The sequence below is a fragment of the Balaenoptera musculus genome, chromosome 15 (assembly GCF_009873245.2).
Source record: "Balaenoptera musculus isolate JJ_BM4_2016_0621 chromosome 15, mBalMus1.pri.v3, whole genome shotgun sequence".
Taxonomy (NCBI): domain Eukaryota; kingdom Metazoa; phylum Chordata; class Mammalia; order Artiodactyla; family Balaenopteridae; genus Balaenoptera; species Balaenoptera musculus.
This window is the reverse complement of record NC_045799.1, coordinates 81315938-81333627: the sequence shown is the minus strand read 5'-3', so window position 1 is coordinate 81333627 and position 17690 is coordinate 81315938. Positions and strand designations below refer to the sequence as shown.

At 57.5% G+C, this 17690-nt stretch overlaps 2 protein-coding genes across 3 annotated transcripts; both read right to left on the bottom strand.

Moving 5' to 3' along the window:
* Positions 1–1632: 1632 nt before the first annotated feature.
* On the bottom strand, positions 1633–5432 carry C15H7orf61 (chromosome 15 C7orf61 homolog). The gene is made up of 3 exons (XM_036825528.1): positions 4409–5432; positions 3819–4145; positions 1633–2098 (listed from the first exon to the last, which is right to left on the bottom strand). The coding sequence occupies exons 1-3, from the start codon at positions 4460–4462 to the stop codon at positions 1865–1867; spliced, it is 615 nt and encodes a 204-aa protein (XP_036681423.1). The 5' UTR covers positions 4463–5432; the 3' UTR covers positions 1633–1864.
* A 237-nt stretch (positions 5433–5669) lies between these two features.
* On the bottom strand, positions 5670–16408 carry TSC22D4 (TSC22 domain family member 4). Of its 2 annotated transcripts, none has more exons than XM_036825526.1 (5): positions 15758–16408; positions 14292–15333; positions 11806–11972; positions 6791–6839; positions 5670–6347 (listed from the first exon to the last, which is right to left on the bottom strand). In XM_036825526.1, exons 2-5 carry the CDS (start codon positions 15051–15053, stop codon positions 6138–6140), a joined length of 1188 nt encoding a protein of 395 aa, XP_036681421.1. In that variant the 5' UTR covers positions 15054–15333; positions 15758–16408; the 3' UTR covers positions 5670–6137. The 2 variants fall into 2 exon arrangements, with proteins under 2 accessions (XP_036681421.1, XP_036681422.1); XM_036825527.1 differs by lacking the exon at positions 15758–16408 and adding an exon at positions 15569–15720.
* Between the last annotated feature and the right edge of the window lie 1282 nt (positions 16409–17690).

Sequence of the window (17690 nt, the reverse complement as noted above, 5' to 3'; positions counted from 1 at the left end):
CCCATTAATCCTCCAGGCTTCCTGGGACAGACCCACCATGGCCTGTTCGGCCCCAGAACAGTTCCTGGCACACAATGGAGATGTGGTGAATAATTGGTGATTGAAAGCCCCAGAACTGAGCCACTGTGTATTAGAATGTTTTGAGGGCCTGACTGGCTTCAGGCTAACCTCAGAACTGATTCCTGGAGAAGCCACCACATTCATATATTGAATACCTGCTATGTAACATGTATGTAACATGTCCTGTGTGAGCTAGACATTCGTTGGTTGAATGAAAACTGCACGACCTTAAACATGACCTTTCTGTCCCTCAGTTTTCCTCTCTAAAAAATGGAAGTGATAATACTTCATCATAAAGCCACTGTGAGAATTACAGTACTTAGAACAAGACATAAAAATAGTCACAGTAGGTGTTTAATAAGTGGTGGGTGGTATTACGAGGGCTGTAAATGTTGGGGTGCGGTGCACAGCTAACAGGTTCAGGGTAGCAGAGCTGTAGGGCATCGGGCAGGGCAGCCGGGGGTTGCTCCGGACTTCTGGAAAAAGCCACTCAAATTCCCAGCAATGGTGTCCAACTTTGCCAGAGCTGCGGAGGGTGGGGTTGGGGGCCAGGAGGAGAGTTTGCTGACTTTTCTAGTGAACTGGGCACTTCCAGCAAACCATCCCTGCTGCTCCTCACCGGCTCCCAGCTTTGCTCACGCCCACCGCCTCCTGCTCACACCTAACTTCTCGGTGAGCAAGACCCAGTAGCACAGCCGTCCCTCCCCCGCTCCCAGGGCCTCTGCTGCCCCCTAGGCTCGGGCGCGGCTGCCAACCCTTGCACCTTCCCCCACCTCCAAGCCCTGTGAATTCTGACATCCCCGAATTTTACCGTCTCGTGAAATATCCCTGCTTTTCCTTGGGGAGCCACCTCTGCGCCCTCGCGTGGCCCGGCAAGAGAGCAGGCTAAGGCGGAGAGGGGACTTGAGGCTCCACGGTCTCCCCTCGTGTTGCCCCCGCCCCCCAACCTCGCACCAGATCGCCACGGTCTCCCGCCGCTGCTCCCGCGGCGCCAGGCCGACACCCTCCCGCGCTTTCCGACCGCGACCCTTCCGGCCCCCGGTCCGGGCCCTCTGCGCCCCGCGGCCCAGCCTCACCGCCGGGAACCCTGGGAGATGTAGTTTTCGGCCGCCCTCGGCAGGGGCGGGGCCCACAGAGCCTGATGCGTGTCCGCGTCCGCCAATTGAGGGACCCTGACCCTCGCCGTGGCCGGGCCCAAGAGCGCCAGAGAGGCAGGGCAGTGGACCGGCTACGGAGGCGGAATTTCCAGCGAGGTCTCGTTCTCCGTAGGGCCCTGGACAAGTCCCGTAACATCTGCAACAGTCTGTCTTGTAGGATTTACAGCAGTAGCCCGGGCTCAGCACCTGGTACCCAGCATGTCCTCAAGGAACCGGTGCCGATGAGACTACCGTTACTGGCCCGGCACAGTTGCCAAAGGCAATTCAGCCCCTAGAAGTGTGTGGGGGCCTGCCTGCCACCCCCCCCCCGCCCCGTTACTCCCACACATATTTGGGCCGGCGCCCCAGGTGCCCCTCCCTATCCCACCCAAGTTCCCCTCAGTGCCTCGGGCCATCCACAAATACACTCTACCTCTACTCAGAAATATCTGATATTTATTTCCCAACATTTTGATAATTTTTTACAAATTGAATAAAAGGAATGAAGGGGAGTACGTGGGACCCCAGGCCAGGCCTTGGGGTCCCGATGAGAGGTGACGGTATGAAAACTTCTCCTCACCCACAACTCCTGGCCTGCTGCCCTAACCTCTCCTATCAATCTTACCTAAGAGTGAGGTGGGGGCTTTCTGAGGATGTGGGGTTCCCCCCTAGAGGGGACTCGGGGAATCCTGTTTCAAGCCCTGAACTGGGTCAGGCTGGGGACAGGTGTGGGCCCGGACGTGGCGCCGTCGCCGCCTCTCCTGCCTGCGGGCCAGCTGCCGCAGTTGTTTCCGAATGGCCCACAGCACCAGGTACACTTCCCGCAGTATCTCAGTCCCTCTCGACTCCAAAGGGGACCCGGTCTTCATTTGGCAGGTGACTGAGGTAGAACTCACAGATGACTGTGAAAGAGAGAAGATGAGCACAGATGAACAGCTTGGTCTAGGGGGAAACCACTGGTGGAACCACCTGCAGATAAACGGCAAAGGCTTGTCTAATTCCACCTGCTCTGTCAAGCCTCAGCTTGGGCAACGCCTCCTCCTGGAAGCCTTCTCGGGCTGTCTCTACTCTTGTGTTCACCCTGTCATACCACATTTTATGCACTGTTTGTTCTGCGGACTCATCTGTTTTCAATACCAGCATGCAAGCTCCTGGAAGACAGGGACCATGTCCGACCCACCTTTGAGTCCCCACTAGGGTTCCATGGAGAGTGCATTAAAATGAAGGCCAGAATGACACCCTCAACTCTGTCTCCAACCCAAAGCTCTCGCCTGACCTCCAGGCCTGTATATCCCACTGCCTCCTAGATGTCTCCTTGCAGATGTCCCTCTTAACACTTCAACTCATCCTGTCCCAACGCCCGAAAGTCATTACTTTCTCCCCTAAGTCGGCTCTCCTTCCAGTGAATGGCTCCAGCCTGTTTTCACGTCTGTCTCTCCCTCGCCCCTCACCATCATGCAATCAACCACTTGGGACAACAATTCTACCTCTTAAATATCACTCCAATCCATTAACTTGTTCTACCTGATGCCTCTCTCCCTGCCCAGAATATTTTATTTTATTTTATTTTTGACCACACCGCACGGCTTGTGGGATCTCAGTTCCCCGACCAGGGAGTGAACCTGGGCCTCGGCAGTGAGAGCGCCAAGTCCTAACCACTGGACCACCAAGGAATTCCCCAGGTGAACTTTCAAAAATTATTATTAATGCAGTAATACCTAATTCAAAACCAAAATAAATTGACTTGGTAGTGATCTAGACACTTCCCTTTTTAAATTAAAATTTTGACTGAGATAGTTGCAGGTTCACATGCACTTGTGAGAAATAATAGAGTCTTTATACTCTTTACCTATTTTCCCCCTATAGTAAAATCTTTCAAAACTCTAGTAGTATCATAGAATATTGACATCAATACAATCCACTGATCTGAATTTATTCATATTTCTCCAGTTTTTCTTATATTCGTGTGTGTGTGTGTGTGTGTTGAATTCTTCCCAATTTTACATGATATGTGCAGGTTCATGTATCCAACTACCATAGTCAAGATACAGGAGATTTCCATTATCACAAGGATTCCTCATGTTGCCCTTTTATAACCAACCCACCTCCCCCGTCTCTCCCTCCATGTGCAGCCCCTGGCAACCACTAAACCACTAATTGGATCCCCACTTCTCTAATTTAGTTATTTCTGGAATGGTATATAGTATAAATGGAATCATACGATATATAACCTTTTGGGATTGGTTGCTTCCACGCAGCATAATTCCCTTGAGATCCATCCAAGTTGTTCCATATATCAATAGTTTGTTCCTTTTTATGGCTGAGCAGTATCATTCCATGATATATCACAGTTTAACCACTCACCTACTGAAGGACATTTGGGCTGGTTTGGGCTCTTATGAATAAAGCTGCTATGAATATTCACGTACAGATTTTTGTGTGAACATAAAATTTCATTTATCTGGGATAAATGCCCAGGAGTACAATCACTGGGCCATACGATAATTGCATGTTTAGTTTTAGAAGAACTGACCACACTGTTTTTCCAGAGTGGCCACACCATTTTACATTCCCACCAGCGTGAAAGAGTCATGGGGGATAGGAGGGGGACAAGGTGCTGACCTTCCAGCTGCACATCTGCCAGCCAGACTGCAGGACGGAGACCATGAGCGTGGAGACAGATTTGACGGCAGTCCGGGGCAGCTGCAACAGCGATCTCTGCCCATGGCCCGCCTCCACCGCAGCCCTGTCCGCGGTGGTCTTGGCCAACACGCAGGGGCCAGCCACCTTGGAGGACACATCCATCTTGGAGACCTTAGCCTCCTTGGGGGACTCAACCAACTTGAAAGTCTCAGACACCTTGGAAGTCTTCTCCACCTTCAACTCATTTTTCTTGGAGTCAGTGCATCCTACGATGGTTGACTTAGCTTTGTGTTTCCAGAAGAAAACCTAAGAACCGAGACAGGGAGAGGAGAGACAGAAGAGAGGGGCAGAGCAAGAGACAACAGTCAGGAGAAGGGAAGGCCCAGAGAAGGGCCTCCTCCCCAGCTGTCCTGTCCCTCACCACCTCCCTCTCCGTCTTGTTTGGCCACAGGTGGCCAGGAGAGGAGGGAGGCCAGGTGAGGAAGTGCGGGTTTCTGTGACCTAGAGGTCATTGACCAGCACCTCCCACCCCAGCAGGACAAGAGGAAGGGGCGATCTCTGAAACTCACCCAGCGACTAATCTTGCGCCAAATCCATCGGAAGAACCTCATGACCACAGCCATTTCTCCTGATACACAAGCCCCAAGTAGGGGGCAGAACCAGCATTTAGTTCAGTGGGGAGGAGGACAGGCTGCAGGCCAGTGGCCGCCACCTCAGGGGTCTCTGGGGAGCCTCTAGTGCAGCGGTGAAGAAAGAAATAGAGAATCCAGGAGGAAAGATCCCCCCAGTGACTCATCCTAGGCCCTTCCTCCCCTCCCTGGGACAGGGAGAGGAGTCAAAGTGGATGAGAACCCAGAGGGAGGGAGGGTTCTAGCCCATTGTGAGAGCCTGCCTGGCCCTGACCCCAACCCCCGAGACCCTTCCAGGATCCCCGGAGCCAATCCCTGCGCCCTTGGCCCTCCTTCCCCCGAATCCAAGGAAGGAAAACTAACATTTATTGTGCGCCTGGTACTCCTCAGGCATTTCCCATGTCTGATGTCATGTAACCCTCCCAGTTGCCCTTCAGGTAGGTATTATTGTCAGTACCATTTTACCCCGGAGGAAGCTGCGATTCAGAAAAACCAAAGAACCTGCCCAAGTCATAAATCTAGGGAGCCACAGGGCGGGGAGTCCAATCCAGGTCTGCCCCCAGGATCCCACTCTCAGCAGGTCCCCCCTGGTCGGCCCGGGGTTCTCCTGAAGCGGAGGCTGCTGCTTTCCCCGCTTCCCCACTAGATGGCGTCCGTCTCCCTCCCTGCCTCTTCCGGCTAGGCCAGAGCCGAGGCTGTCAGGGAGGGGCCTGCTCACCCACGGGGCGCCATCCTCAGCCAGCTGGGGGTGGAGGCCACGGAGGCCGGCCAGGCCTGGCGAGGGCACCGTGTGCCCGGGGAGCCTGGCCCACACCCAGCGTTGAGACAAGGGGCCCATTCAGGGCCCCCCGCCCCACCCCCAAGCAGCCACCCGGATCCAGCCCGCAGAGGGGACACGCTGGGTAGCTGGGGGTGGATCCTGCACAATCACCAAAGGCTCCATTGTTCTCCTGTCCCCCACCAGCACGTGGGCCGCCGCCCCCTGCCCCCCCCCCCGCCCCAACGCCTTGCCTCTCCTGCCCCTTCCCAGGACCCCGGCCGCTGGCTCCCTTTTCCTTCCGCATCTCCACTCTGAGCCACATTAAACCTCCACAGTCTGGACAAGATCTCCAGGGGAGCCCACAGCCTCAAGTTTTTCTCCCACAGGTGGAAACTGTTGGTGCAGGTCCCGCATCTGGACACAAGGAACGAGATGCCCACCTCCAGATTCAAGTTTCTTCGGATTTTTTAATTATAATTATTATTTTAATAACAACCTGAATCCCAGAACTTCCAGATACTTTCTGTACTCCCTCCCCTGGGCAGAGGAGAGGGGGGCACTCCAGGGAACAAGGTGGGGATGTCTGCCAGGAGGCTCCAAAACCCCCAAGCCATCTATTGCCGGCAGGGTCCCAGAACACTGAGCCCTAGGGAGGGAGGAGGGGGCTCCATCTAACACCCTGCCCTGATGCCCTCCCTCCTCCATCGATGTCTAGGGATGCCCCAGCCCAGTCTCTGGGCACTATGGGGAGATCAAGGAAGGGCGGGGGACAGGCCACTTCTGAGCCTTCAACTCCCATCCCCGGGGATCAGGGGGCATTAAAGCTGCATAGGAAGAGGGGGCAGGCAGCTGGCTCAAGGCCTAGCAGCTGTGGCGGCCCCCAAAGGCACATTGTGAAGGAAGGGAGGCTCAGACTGAGGGCCCATTGGGCGCTGGGGGCCCCAGCCGCGGGACCCCCGAGGAAGGCAGCTGGGCCAGCTGCTCGGGGCTGGCCAAGGCACGCAGCAGTCCATTCTCCTGCTCCAGCGCGGCATTCCGCTCGGCCAGGTCCCGAATCTGCTCCTTCAGCACCTCCACCTCCTCCCGGACCGCAAACATGAGGTGGGACTTCACCAAGTCCTGGGGGGTCCAGGGACAGGCAAAGCGTCAGGGGTTCCAGGCCACCCCAACCTCATCCCCTGCCCAGTGCCTTGAGGAGCCAGGTGTGGGAGATCCTCCTGCTCCCAGATGATGGGGGACCACTGGGGAAGAAGTCAAACAGGGAAGGTGCGGGGGGGGGGGGTGGGGTACTGGGATGGGCAAGGATGCCGGACAGAGGCAAGGTCAGGGCTCAAAGACAGAGACAGAGGCCAGGAGCAGGCTAGGAAGTAAGGTACGTCAAGGGTTCAGGAGGGGGCGAAGGACCCCAGGGAACTCAGCTGGGAGCAGGTTGAGGAGTGGAAGTCAGTATTCCCTAATAATGAGGACAGCAGGGATGGAGCACTGGGCCGGCCAACGGAGGCAGGGGCCTGGGCATCAGCACATGAACCGGGACCTGCTGGGGCCAAGATGGCTTCTCTTACCATGGCTTGTTCGATCTTGTTGTCAATGCCAACCAGGCTTCCGGAGCCACTGGAGAGACACAGGGAGACGAGAGGTAAGGAGGAGGAGCAGGTGCCAAGCCAGGTGTCTGGACACCCCAGCCTGCTGCCTTCCAGGTGCTTCTCAGAGCAGGCTCTGGCCTCCGCCACAAGCCCCATTTGCTGCAGCCTCCCACCCACACCCCTGCCTGTACCTGTGACAGTAGAGAATCAGGGAGAGGAGGGTTTTGTCCATCCCCCGGCGGGGTGAGGGCCGCTGCCCGGGCCCCCCCAGGCCCCGGTGGGGTGGGGGTCCAGAGGCCCCTCGGATGGGGGATGCTCCCCGAGGGGAACAAGGAGAGGAGACACAGCCCCTCTTCCGGGGAGGCCCCGGAGCCATTCCCACCACTCGGGTCTCATACGAGGACACCAGGGACTTGACTGAGACCCCTGGCTGGGCCATCCCCAAGGGAAAAGGATCCTTGGGCGTCCCCAGAGGGAGAGAGCTGTATCATAAGGACTGCCTGGGGGGCTCAAAGCCCCCCGGGCAGAGCAGAGTCTGGCTGGTGCCAGGCAGGCAGAAAGGAGACGGTGCCTAGGGGGTGCTGGCCTGAAAGATATATACCACTCCCCAGGGCAAAGCCTGGCTGCTATTGGCTCCTCAGGGACACGGGGACCCCCTCCCGCCAGCTCCATGGTGGGCGGGAATTCCCAGACACGGTCAGTGCCAGTGTCCCCTTCTCACCCTGGCACCAATCCCAGAGCGGAGGGGAGGGGGGCCGGCTGAGGACAGTCAGCTGGGGGGCCGAGTCAGGGGAGGGGCTGCGGGGCCAGAGGCCTGGGGCAGGGAAGGGTGTGAAGGGTGAGGGACAGCCTGGCCCTGGGAGGCCTCTTCCCACCTCTGATCCCATCCTGCCCCCTCTGGGCGAACACTGGCCTCCCTCAAGGCCTCAGCTGCTCTCAGCCGGGAGGTAAGAAAGGGAGTGAGAGCGATGGGGTGGGGTGTGTTTCTGATATGCTTGTGGTCTTCCTTGGATTATGAGCACCTCCCTGAAACACAAAGCCCACAGCAGGGATGACCCCTGGGGCCTAGCCAGAGAGTTCCCCTCCTCCCACGGTGAGGGTGAGGAGGAATGGGAAAGTTACCATGGCAACAGAAACAGAGCCTGAAAGACGAGTACAGCCTATGGACCTGGGACCCGAGTCTGGTGTCTGGGATCTTGGAGGGAGTGAGGGCATAAGGAGAGGTGAGAAGGTGAGGCTGGAGGTGGGATACTGGGAATAGGTGCAGGCGCTTTGAAGAGTCCTGGGAACGGAAGACAGGGAAGGGAGAGCAGGTCTGGCTGCAGTTTATTAAGTGGCCACCAGAGGTCGACTCAGGCCTGGCTCAAGGATCCCCAGGCCCAGGCTTTGGGTCCCAGAACCTGCACCGTCCTTTGCACCCTGTCCTCTCCTCCAAGGCTCCCTCTCCCCACCACTCAGGCCCCAGGTTCCTGCCTCACCCTGCAGCTCACCACCCACACCTGTCCAGCTTCTGCCTCAGCTGCCTCGGCCCCAGGGCCAGCCCTCCACCTATGCCTCCCAGTACCGCAGGATCACCAGTCCTGACCTCCAGCCCCCAGTTTCGCCCCTCTCAGGGAAGGTGGCCCCAACATGCTGCCTCCCTCACCCTTGTGCTCCCTTGTCCAGCCCTCTCTCCTGGTTGTCAGTTCCAACTTGCTTTCCTGTGGGGGGAATTAGCACTCAATCCAAGGTGACCCTTGGATGAGGCCCTGCAGCCAGGAAGGGAGCACGAGGGCACTGGGAATTTTCCATTTCCCATCCAAGCTCTGGGTGCAGAAGGCGCTGACAGGTGGAGTAACCAAGAGGGTGACCAGGCCTGAGAGAGCAGGACAGGATGGGGTGGGGGAAGGACACCTGGGACCCCTGGGGTTGCGGGGAGAGAACAAGTTTGAGAGCTGAGGGAGGCCAGCCAGCTGGAGCGTCAAAGCAGTTTTCAAGCTATTTCAAACCGAGACACCTGGGTGGAGACTGGGCCACCACAGAACTCTCCCCCCAACCACCGGTCCACACAGACACACAGAGACCAAAGAGGGGCAGAGTCACAGGAACAGGAACACTGGCCTTGCTTGGCGAACACTCAGTTAAGATGCCAAGTAAGTTGTTCCTTCTTGCCAGAAATAAATGAATAATACAACAATAAACATTTGTCGGCTGATAGATGGTTATCTCCTGTTTGCCTAGTGCTGGAGTTCTTGACGGCACTTTCCACTGGCACATTCTAACATTAACACTTCAAGGGACCAGGACTCTGGCAACACAAGCCCTCCCTTTGAGAACCCCTGAGAGAAGGGCTGCCTGGCACTGTGCTGGAATCCCTGAGCAGGGTCAGGAGTGGGAAGCTTGGGGTTGACTGGATGGGATCAGCCTTCACCACAAGCCCCCAGAGCAACTTTGTATGAGTCAGAATAAAATTTTCAAGACTTATTGCCATCTTCTCGATAACTGTCATGACTTCAAGTGTCAACAGTGACTTCAAATGTGAGTGGCGCCCCCTGGAGTTGTGCAGAGCACGACATGCACACCTGGGGACTCTGGCCCTGCAGGACTCTTAGGTCCTGGGGCAAGGACACCTGTAGAGGCTGGTCTTCTTTTTTGAAGGTCAAATGAAACAGCCTCAAAATGAGGATCAGATGAAGAAACAGGACATCTGGGAGAGGTGGGGAGGTTCTGATGTCGGGGACAAGGGCCAGCTCTGCTCCCTCACCGTGTTTTGATGAGCCCCCAGGGGCCTGGCTGCCCTGTCTACTACACTCCCTCCCGGATCTGTTGTGGGGGGGGGGGCGGGGAGGATGGCTCTTTGCCCGGATTGGGAGAGCTGTCCCTGCCTCTGTCCTGGAGAGAAAGGGCATCCCAGAGATGTTTGCTTCCTCCTCCTCTCTTGGGACACAGGCATTCCAGTAGAAGAGGGGAGAGAAAGTGGCTTTGGGGTCCGACCCAGGCTCCAACAGCAGTCCTGCCACTTACTAGCTGGTGACAGTGGGCAAGTTTCTAAAAACCTTCCTCCTCTGAGTCTCAGTTTCTTCATCTGGAAAGTGGGGATCATGGGGTTGCTCTTAGAATTATGTGAGATAAGAGATAGCATCTGACCCCAAGGAAGCACTGGATAAACATACCTTTTCTTTCCTGAGTTCCTAGAATTCATTCCCTGTAATGTCTGGATTCCCCATGCTGGCCATCTACCCACCTATGCAACCGTCCCCTCATGCATCCATCCATCCACTTATTCAAGTACCTCCCAACTGCCAGGCCCTGTTGGGGGCACGAATTCACCATGTACCCTCTGTTCTCCCATCCCCAGATTTAAGATTGGTCAGGGATCCCCAACTCCCCATCTGGGGTCCAGGCACTTAATACCCCAGCCCACTTTCCCTCTCAAAAGGGAGGCCCCATGCCACTCAGACCCTGTTCTGTCAGCTCCCGGCACACCAGAGAGGTGAGGTGGGGGCTACACACCCCATTCCAGGGGGCCAAGGAGGTGGCCCAGCCCAAACACGCTGGCCCAGCAGGGTGGAGCTCGAGGGGTTGGGCCTGAGCCCCAGAGGCTTGGAGCTCAGCAGAGTAAAGTGGAGGCTGGGAGGTGGACCGGTCAGACTGGGGTGTTTGAGGGGGTGGGACAGAGGGAGGAGGGGAGGGAGGGGACAAGCCAAAAGAATAGAGTTCAGGAGGCTTCTAGAGGCAGAACTCTCTAAGAGAAAGCTGAAAGCTGGCCTCTCAAATCAACAGGGGTGGGGGAGGGACAGGGAGCCCTCCATGCCAGGGAACCTCCCAAGTGGGAGGGGGAGCGGGTGGGAAGCGCTGAGAATAGCAGCGATGGGGTCAGGTGACTCTCCCGGGCCTGGCCGACCTCACACCTCACACATTCCTTAGAGCAGGGAGCTCTGATGCGGCCCTGCCCAGCCCTGCTCTGTCCCTCATTCTCCAAGTGCCTCCACCAGGGCCCTCGCCCTCCATCCCACCGGCCCCTACCACCCCTTCTCTTTCCTCTCTGGCCCCCCCCCCCAAGGCCTCAGTCCCTGACTGGAAAAGGGGGGGGGCCGCCACGTGACTGGAAGGCAGGAAGAAGAGACTCCGCTGAAATAAGTCCCCCACTTCCCACTAAGCCCCGCCCCTTAGTGCCTTCCAAACAGGAAGTCCCTCCCCCAGGCTTCAAACAGGAAGTCCCACTCCTCCCTCCAAAATAAAAGTGGCGACTCCTTGGTCCCTCTCCTGGGTTCGTATCAGTCCACAGCCAGAAGGGAGCAGCTTGGCCATCTGACTCGCGATTTTGTTCCTCCCCTTTCAGCTTGATAACTTTGCTACGTTGAAACCTGGCCCTCAAAACAGGAAGTTCTGCCCACCGTGCCATGAACGGGACATTCTCCCCTGAAGGGCAAACCCCAGGAGATCCTGCTCTCCTGTGCCTTCCCTGTGACCGACAGCCAGCCTCTGCACGGCTTTGGCTTGGCCTTGGCCTCGGCCTCCGGGGAGTGCTCAGCCCCCATGGTGATCCTAGCACAGAGAACCGAACCTTAGGGACATGCTTTCTTGGTTCCAGAGGTCCCAGGATCCTAAAGTAGTCTGCGTGGACTCTGCAGGAGTCCCATTCGCCTCGGTAGGGAGAGGGAGAACTGGGAGGAGACCGACTCCCTATTCTGGTCTCCTGAACATTTGCCAGTAAATTCTTAGGGTTGGCCAGATGATCGCTAAATCTGCAAGAGCTCTGGAATTTGACAACAATGACTCCCTTCAAACTCTAAAAAAGTCTACCATTTGACAGTCCTAAGCCAGGGAGGCCCACCCAGCTCTCTCCACAGAGAGGGAGTAGGTCTCAGATCAGCTTTGCCCAGTGTGTTATGCCCAGGCCAGGCTTCTCAGTTTAAGAGGTCCTCTCCAAGTTCAAGTAGGGGGAAGGACACCTAGCAGGCAGTTTCACTCAGCTTTCCCAGGTGCTGGGTGGGGAACCGGAGCCCACCTACCTATCGTCATCGCTGTCCAGGTGGCCACTGATGGCCAGCATGGAGCGGGCGAAGCTGAGGCTCTGGGCAGCCGCTGTTCCAAAGGGGTCTGGAGACTTGTGAACCAGACTGGCATCGGGGAAGAAGTAGAGGGCTGGGGAGCTGGGGCGAGAGTCGAGTGGGGGCACCTGGAGACAGACAGGTGGGAACTGTCACATTGAGTGAGAGAAAGGATCCAGCCACCTTACAACTTGCCTAGTAGTCTTCCTCCCTCCCCAGCTCTCCCCACACACCCCGTCTTCCGAGGACAAGGGACCCAGGCGTCCTGCCCCCGCAGCCCCTCTTTCCCCCGGCTCTGGGGAAGGAGGTACTAGAGACAAGGGAAACAGCACCCATCCTGAGGACTGGGTGAGTGGCTTCCAAAAAGTGGCTCATGGGGTATTGGAAAGGGGCTCTGGTCTGCACTCCAGTACCCTTCCACCACCTGAACTAGGACCCCTAATCAGAGGCCAGTCAGAGACTGTGCCTTCTGTTACCTGACTTCTTAAGGCGACTCAAATGTCACTTCCTCAGAGAGGCATTTCTCCATCCTTTGACTCATGAATTCCACTGAACTGTTCTATTTTTTTATAGCCCCTAATATTACCTGAAATTAAAGTATTTTTGCCTCCCTGCTGCTAGAAGGTACGCTCCAGAGGGCAGAGCTTGTAGTTTGTTCAGTAGCCATTTGTAGAATGAATGAATCCTCAGAAACTGGTCCTCCACCTCCTCTCCCCTCCCCCCTCCTCTACCCATTCTAGCCTCTCCTCTCAAACTTCTAGGGACTCAGGTGAAGTTCTGCTCCTGAGCTTGGCTCTTGGGGGTTGGGGACCGGGAGCAGTTACGGAGATGGAGAGAGGCGGAGCCTGGGCGTGGACCCACACAGCCCAACAGGCGCTGGGGGTGGCTGCAAAAGGGCGGGGGCCACAGGAACAAGACGCCTCTGTGAGGCCCCAGGAGGCCCCAGCTTCTCGGAAAAAGCCAAGAACAGAGAGTCCAGGGTGGTTGGCGGGACAGAACAGAGGAAGGGGGCCCAGGTGGTGCCCCCGGCCCTCCTCCAGGCCCCTGTTAGAGGCAACCCGGGGAGAAGAGGCATGGGGGAGTGTAGGAGGAAGACAAACTTCGGGGCAGGGAAACAGCAGCACAGAGGCAGGGGCACAGGAAGGAATCAGGACGTGGGGGAAGGAAAGGGAACTGGGGGCACAGAGGGGAGAGGGGCAGGGTCTGTGGGCCCAAGGGAAGCTCAGGCAGGGCTTAAGGATAGAGAGAGCTGAGGCTGGGGGCAAAGGGAGCTTGCTTTGGAAGAGTGTGTGGACAGGGACCACTAAAGGAAATGCATCTTCTCCCCTGGGGTAGGAACAGAATGAAAGAACTCAAGAAGAGTGGGGGGTGGCATGAGAGACCTGAGTTTGAGGCCAGGAGGGGGTGGGGGGAGCCGGTCCTGACCGGTCCTGACAAGGCCCAGACACACAGTCTCAGGTTATTTTTATACTGTGGTTTGTGCCCAAGGCCAGGAAGGGGAAAAGTTCTCATCCTCACACTACCTGCCTTTCCTCCTCCGTCCAAGGTGTTATTTTCTCCTTCAGGAAAGACACATCCAACATCCCTTGCTGCCCACCCCCCACCCCAAGGACCCAGGCATCCTGCCCCCCAGCCCAGACTTGTTCCTCTTTTGGAGGCAGGAAGCAGAAAGAGCAAAGGATTTAACTCTTTCTCGCCTGCTCCCCACCTCTCTCCCACTGCATGGTGGCCACCCCAAGTGATTGATCCTGGAGAGACCCAGACGCAGGGAACTGAGACTGACAACTGGGGGTAGAAAGGACAAACCAGCCAACGTCCCATCCTTGTAATGGGTTCCCTCACCCCCACCCCATTCTTCAATGTCTTGGAGAAGTTTGTCTTGGGACAAAGCTGGAGGTGGAGCTGGGAGGGTGGTGAGTGGAAAGAAAGAAGACCCCCCCCCCCACCCAACTGGAGATGGGACTGCAAAGGAGAGATTTATAGTACAGAGATTTACAGTGCAATGCCTACTTTTTGCCCTTCCCTCCCAACCCCAGCAGGCCCAAATACCCCAGCCCTGCCTGGGGTCTCCACTCTCAGTGCGTGAAGAAGCGAGACCAAGACAGAAGGTGAAGGCCAAAGTGAGGAGGTCGTATCTCCATGATGGAGAGACAGGACTGGGCTACCTGGAGATGGAGACTCGGGCCAAAGGCAACAAATGAAAGACCAAAGAGAAAGAAAGTGCCGAACGTGGGGAAGAGGGAGCCTAAGTGAGAAAACAAGGGCCATGTGAGGAGCAGGAATGGACTTCCAGGTGAGAGAGCAGGAAGAAAAAGGACGGGGCTGTCTGATGTGACAGAGAGGTGACAATGGAGCGGGGAGAGGTCAGTATGGAAGTGGGGGCCAAGGTCGAAATGGACAAGCACCACCCCTCAGGTGTCTCCCCCAACCCTGAACCCAGCTCTTACCTGCCCCATCTCCTCTGGAGCAACCAACTCCATCCTCAGCCGCAGAGCTCCATCCTTCGCACGGGACAGTGGAGGGGTCCCCGCTGTTGAGCCCCCTGCCTCCACTTCTACCCTCAAAGAGGGCAGGGGCGTGGCAGCCCGGGAAGTGCCCGCGCTATCCCCTGTCCCGGCCTCTGGGGGGCGCTGCTGGGGCAGGGAGGCTGACAGGGGGGTTGTCTCCAACTTGGCCTTGCCGGGCACTGCCAGCTGGCCCAGCCCCCCGGTGAAGGAGCGGGCCTGAGGTCCAGGGGAGGTGGGGGGCGGGCGGAGCCAGGAGCTGGGGCCCTGAGACAGGCCTGCCTGTGGGGCAGGCGCAGCCAGGCCCAAGCTGGCCAGCTCCAACCTGGAATCCAAAGACCTGCCCCCGTTGCCCCCTGAGGCCCCTCGAATCCCTTCCAGGAGCCGGCCAAAGCTAGGGGGCTCCAGGTCTCTCTCGTAAACATCCACACATGTCCAACGGCCTCGGCGATAAGGCTCTCCCAGGCCTTGGGGCAGCTTCACCACCCGGAAACGGGAGGCGGGGGCCCCAGGCGGTGGGGAGCCATTCCGGGGGGTGCCCTTGCCCCCTGGCTCGGGGTTGGGCTCCTCATTGGGCAGGCGGGGCGGGGGCCCAGTGGGGGCCGGCAGGGCAGGGGTATCTGGACCCCCTAGGCTCCCCGGACCCTCGTAGTCCGTGGTGACGCTGGTGATTTGGAAACTACTCTTCTTCTTGCCCCCACTCATGGTCCCTGGAGCTCAGGACTGGGCCAAGGTGGGCAGGGGGGCGGTGGTGGCTCTTCGAGGGGCTCAGGCACCCCTGGAACAGGGGGGCCACATGGTGGGGACATCAGGGCCCCTGGGGACGTCTGGGTCCGACATGGCAGGAGGGCCTTACGGGAACTGGGGGTGTCTGGTTGGTGAAGGGAAAACAGGGTAGGGGAGGCGGCGGGAGCTGGGGGGGCAGGGGCAGGTTTTTCCTGCTGCTGTGGCTGCCACCGCCGAACTCCAGAGCTGAGTTTGCAAACTGGAGAGAGAGAGAGAGAGACAGAGAGAGAATGTGTGAGAAAGCAGTGGGCAGGCCACCTCCGGGGCTTCCTCTCTGGGGAGCGGAATGGGGGGAGGAAGGGGAAACCGCCAGAGACAAAGAGACAGAAATGACAGAGACCAGAGCAGAGAGGACAGATTCCGGCGGGCACAGAGAGCAGGAAGAGGCGGCCCAGACCCAAAGTTGGGCATTTCTCGCTGGAATTCAAACTCACGGGACCCAAGTCGTCCCAAGAGCAAGGGCTCCAAGGCCTGGGTGAACAGGAGTGAAGCCGCTCCTCAGCCCGACCAGGCCGCCGGGAGGCCTGTACTGGGCCACCGAGGCCCCCCGCACCCCAGCTCCCCCATCCCTGAGGCAGGCCCTGCCCCGCCGCCCCGGCGCCCCGCCCAACCCAGAGCCCTACCTCTCGGCCGCGGCCACCGAGCTGGGCCGGGGGTCCCGGCCGCCTAAGATGTTGGGTTGTCCCTTCCCCGGGGCCTCCTGGCCCCAGCAGCTCGGGGGCGCAGGCGGCAATCAGAGGCTGGCCGGTCCTCTTCGGGGGCCGCACCTCGCCCCGCAAGGCATCTCCGCGGAAAGTTTGCTGTCCAGAAAAGAAGGAACCCCCGCCTCCTTGACGGAGCCCAGGCGCAGCCTCCGAAGCCCCAAGGGTCTGCGGACCGATGCGGGAGAGGGCGGCTTAACCCCCTATCCTGCAGGTGGAGCCGCCTCGGTGGTCGTCGCGGCGAGTGGCTCTCCCAAGTCTCCTCCCGCGTGGCACCGCTGGGTCTCTCTCCGCTCCTCTCGGTCTTTCTCTTTCGGGGCTGTTGACAACCCCCACGCCCGGAAGTCCTGCCTCCTCGGGCCTGCTGACTGCTCCTCTCCTCCTCCTCCTCTTTCCCCTCTTCCTCCCCTTCCTCCGCCCTTTCTCGCTCCTGGGGCTCCCAGCCAGCTGGCCCGGGGCCAGGTCTGCCCCCGCCACTGCTGGTGCAGTTGCCGCTGCCGCTGCTGTTCCTGGGGCCCGGGACTGGCTGCCTTAACCCCACACCTGCTGGGCCCCAGCCCAGCTCTTCCTCGGAGGGAGGGGCCGCGGAGGGCGGAGAGAAAGGGGAGGAGTTTGCGGGGAGGCCCGGGATTCCCTTACTTGTAGGCATTTGCTGCCATTGGTCTACAGACGCACGGAAGAGTGGGGAGGAGCTTACCAGGATCCCGCTGGGTGCCTGCCACTCTCATAAGCGCCCAGTAAATTGTTCTGGTGCTGCTGCAGCTGTTATTGTCATATCGTCGCTGGTTTTCACAGCAACTGTACGAGGAAGATACTGTTTTTCTCCCCGGTCCTTATTTTTTCAAGTGGATCCTTATGACAATTTTCAAACATGCCACAAACTAGAGAGAATGGTAAAATGAACCCCTAGGGACCCAGCATGGGGTTTCAACAATTGTCAACTCACAATTGAAACTCAATCTTGTTTCATCTATACCCCCAATATCTTTTGTTGTAATGTGCTGGAGTATTTGAATCAAACCCCAAACATCGTACTATTCCTCTTGTTAGATGTGGAAATTGAGACCCAGGACTTTCAGAAAGGCTGTCAGTGGTAGAGCAGGGACATTTCTCACACTCAGGTGTGTCCTTGTCTGGCTCCCTAGATCGGTATAGAGAAATGACAGAGACACACTCAGGAAGGTGCTGACTTGCATTTTCTCTCCAACCGCGGGTCACACACAGCCACCCGTACAGATGTGCCCGCCGGAGGAGGAACCTGGCTGGCCACAAGCATGGACCCTTCCCCACACACCCACCTCGCACCCTTCCCACCTCTCCATCCCATCCCCTGCTCACTGTGGAGGATCCACACACACTCATAAAGGGCCTACTATGTGCTTGGCATGAAAGAATAAACCTCCAACTGCCATTTTCTCTTTTTTGCGCCCCCCAACAACATTCTGAAAAGAATTATTTTAGCAAAAGCAGCGTCTAACGACCGTAACTGCCTTCACTCCCAGGTTCAGAAGGAAATGGATTCTAATTAATTTGGGTCATATGGAACTCTTTTCAAGGATATTAAAATTCTTCATATTTGTCCACTCTACATAATTATCTCATGGATTCTCAAAACAGCCCTGGGCAGAAATGGGGTGGGTTTTGAGCTCCAGTGTCTCTGCTAAGGAAACTGAGGCTTGGGTTACTTGCCCAAGGCCTCAGAGCTAGCATTTGATGGCATTGAGACTAGCTCTGGGCTGTCTGACACATCCTTCCTTCCTCAGCTTTAGCTCATGGAAATTTTTAACCACCCTTTAGGATTAGACAAAAACAAAATAATGCAAACCCCCTTGCCCCCAGTTTATATACTTCCTCT

Bases quoted from the DNA above. Each gene is read 5' to 3' on its own strand.
- TSC22D4 (XM_036825526.1), bottom strand. From the start codon at position 15,053: ATGAGTGGGGGCAAGAAGAAGAGTAGTTTCCAAATCACCAGCGTCACC. The intron at 11,973-14,291 runs GTAAGAGCTGGG...GTCTGTCTCCAG, and splicing joins CTCCAGAGGAGATGGGGCAG to GTGCCCCCACTCGACTCTCG. The intron at 6,840-11,805 runs GTAGGTGGGCTC...GTGTCTCTCCAG, and splicing joins CTGGACAGCGATGACGATAG to TGGCTCCGGAAGCCTGGTTG.
- C15H7orf61 (XM_036825528.1), bottom strand. From the start codon at position 4,462: ATGGCTGTGGTCATGAGGTTCTTCCGATGGATTTGGCGCAAGATTAGT. The intron at 4,146-4,408 runs GTGAGTTTCAGA...CTCGGTTCTTAG, and splicing joins GGCGCAAGATTAGTCGCTGG to GTTTTCTTCTGGAAACACAA. The intron at 2,099-3,818 runs GTCAGCACCTTG...TCTCTTTCACAG, and splicing joins GGCAGATGTGCAGCTGGAAG to TCATCTGTGAGTTCTACCTC.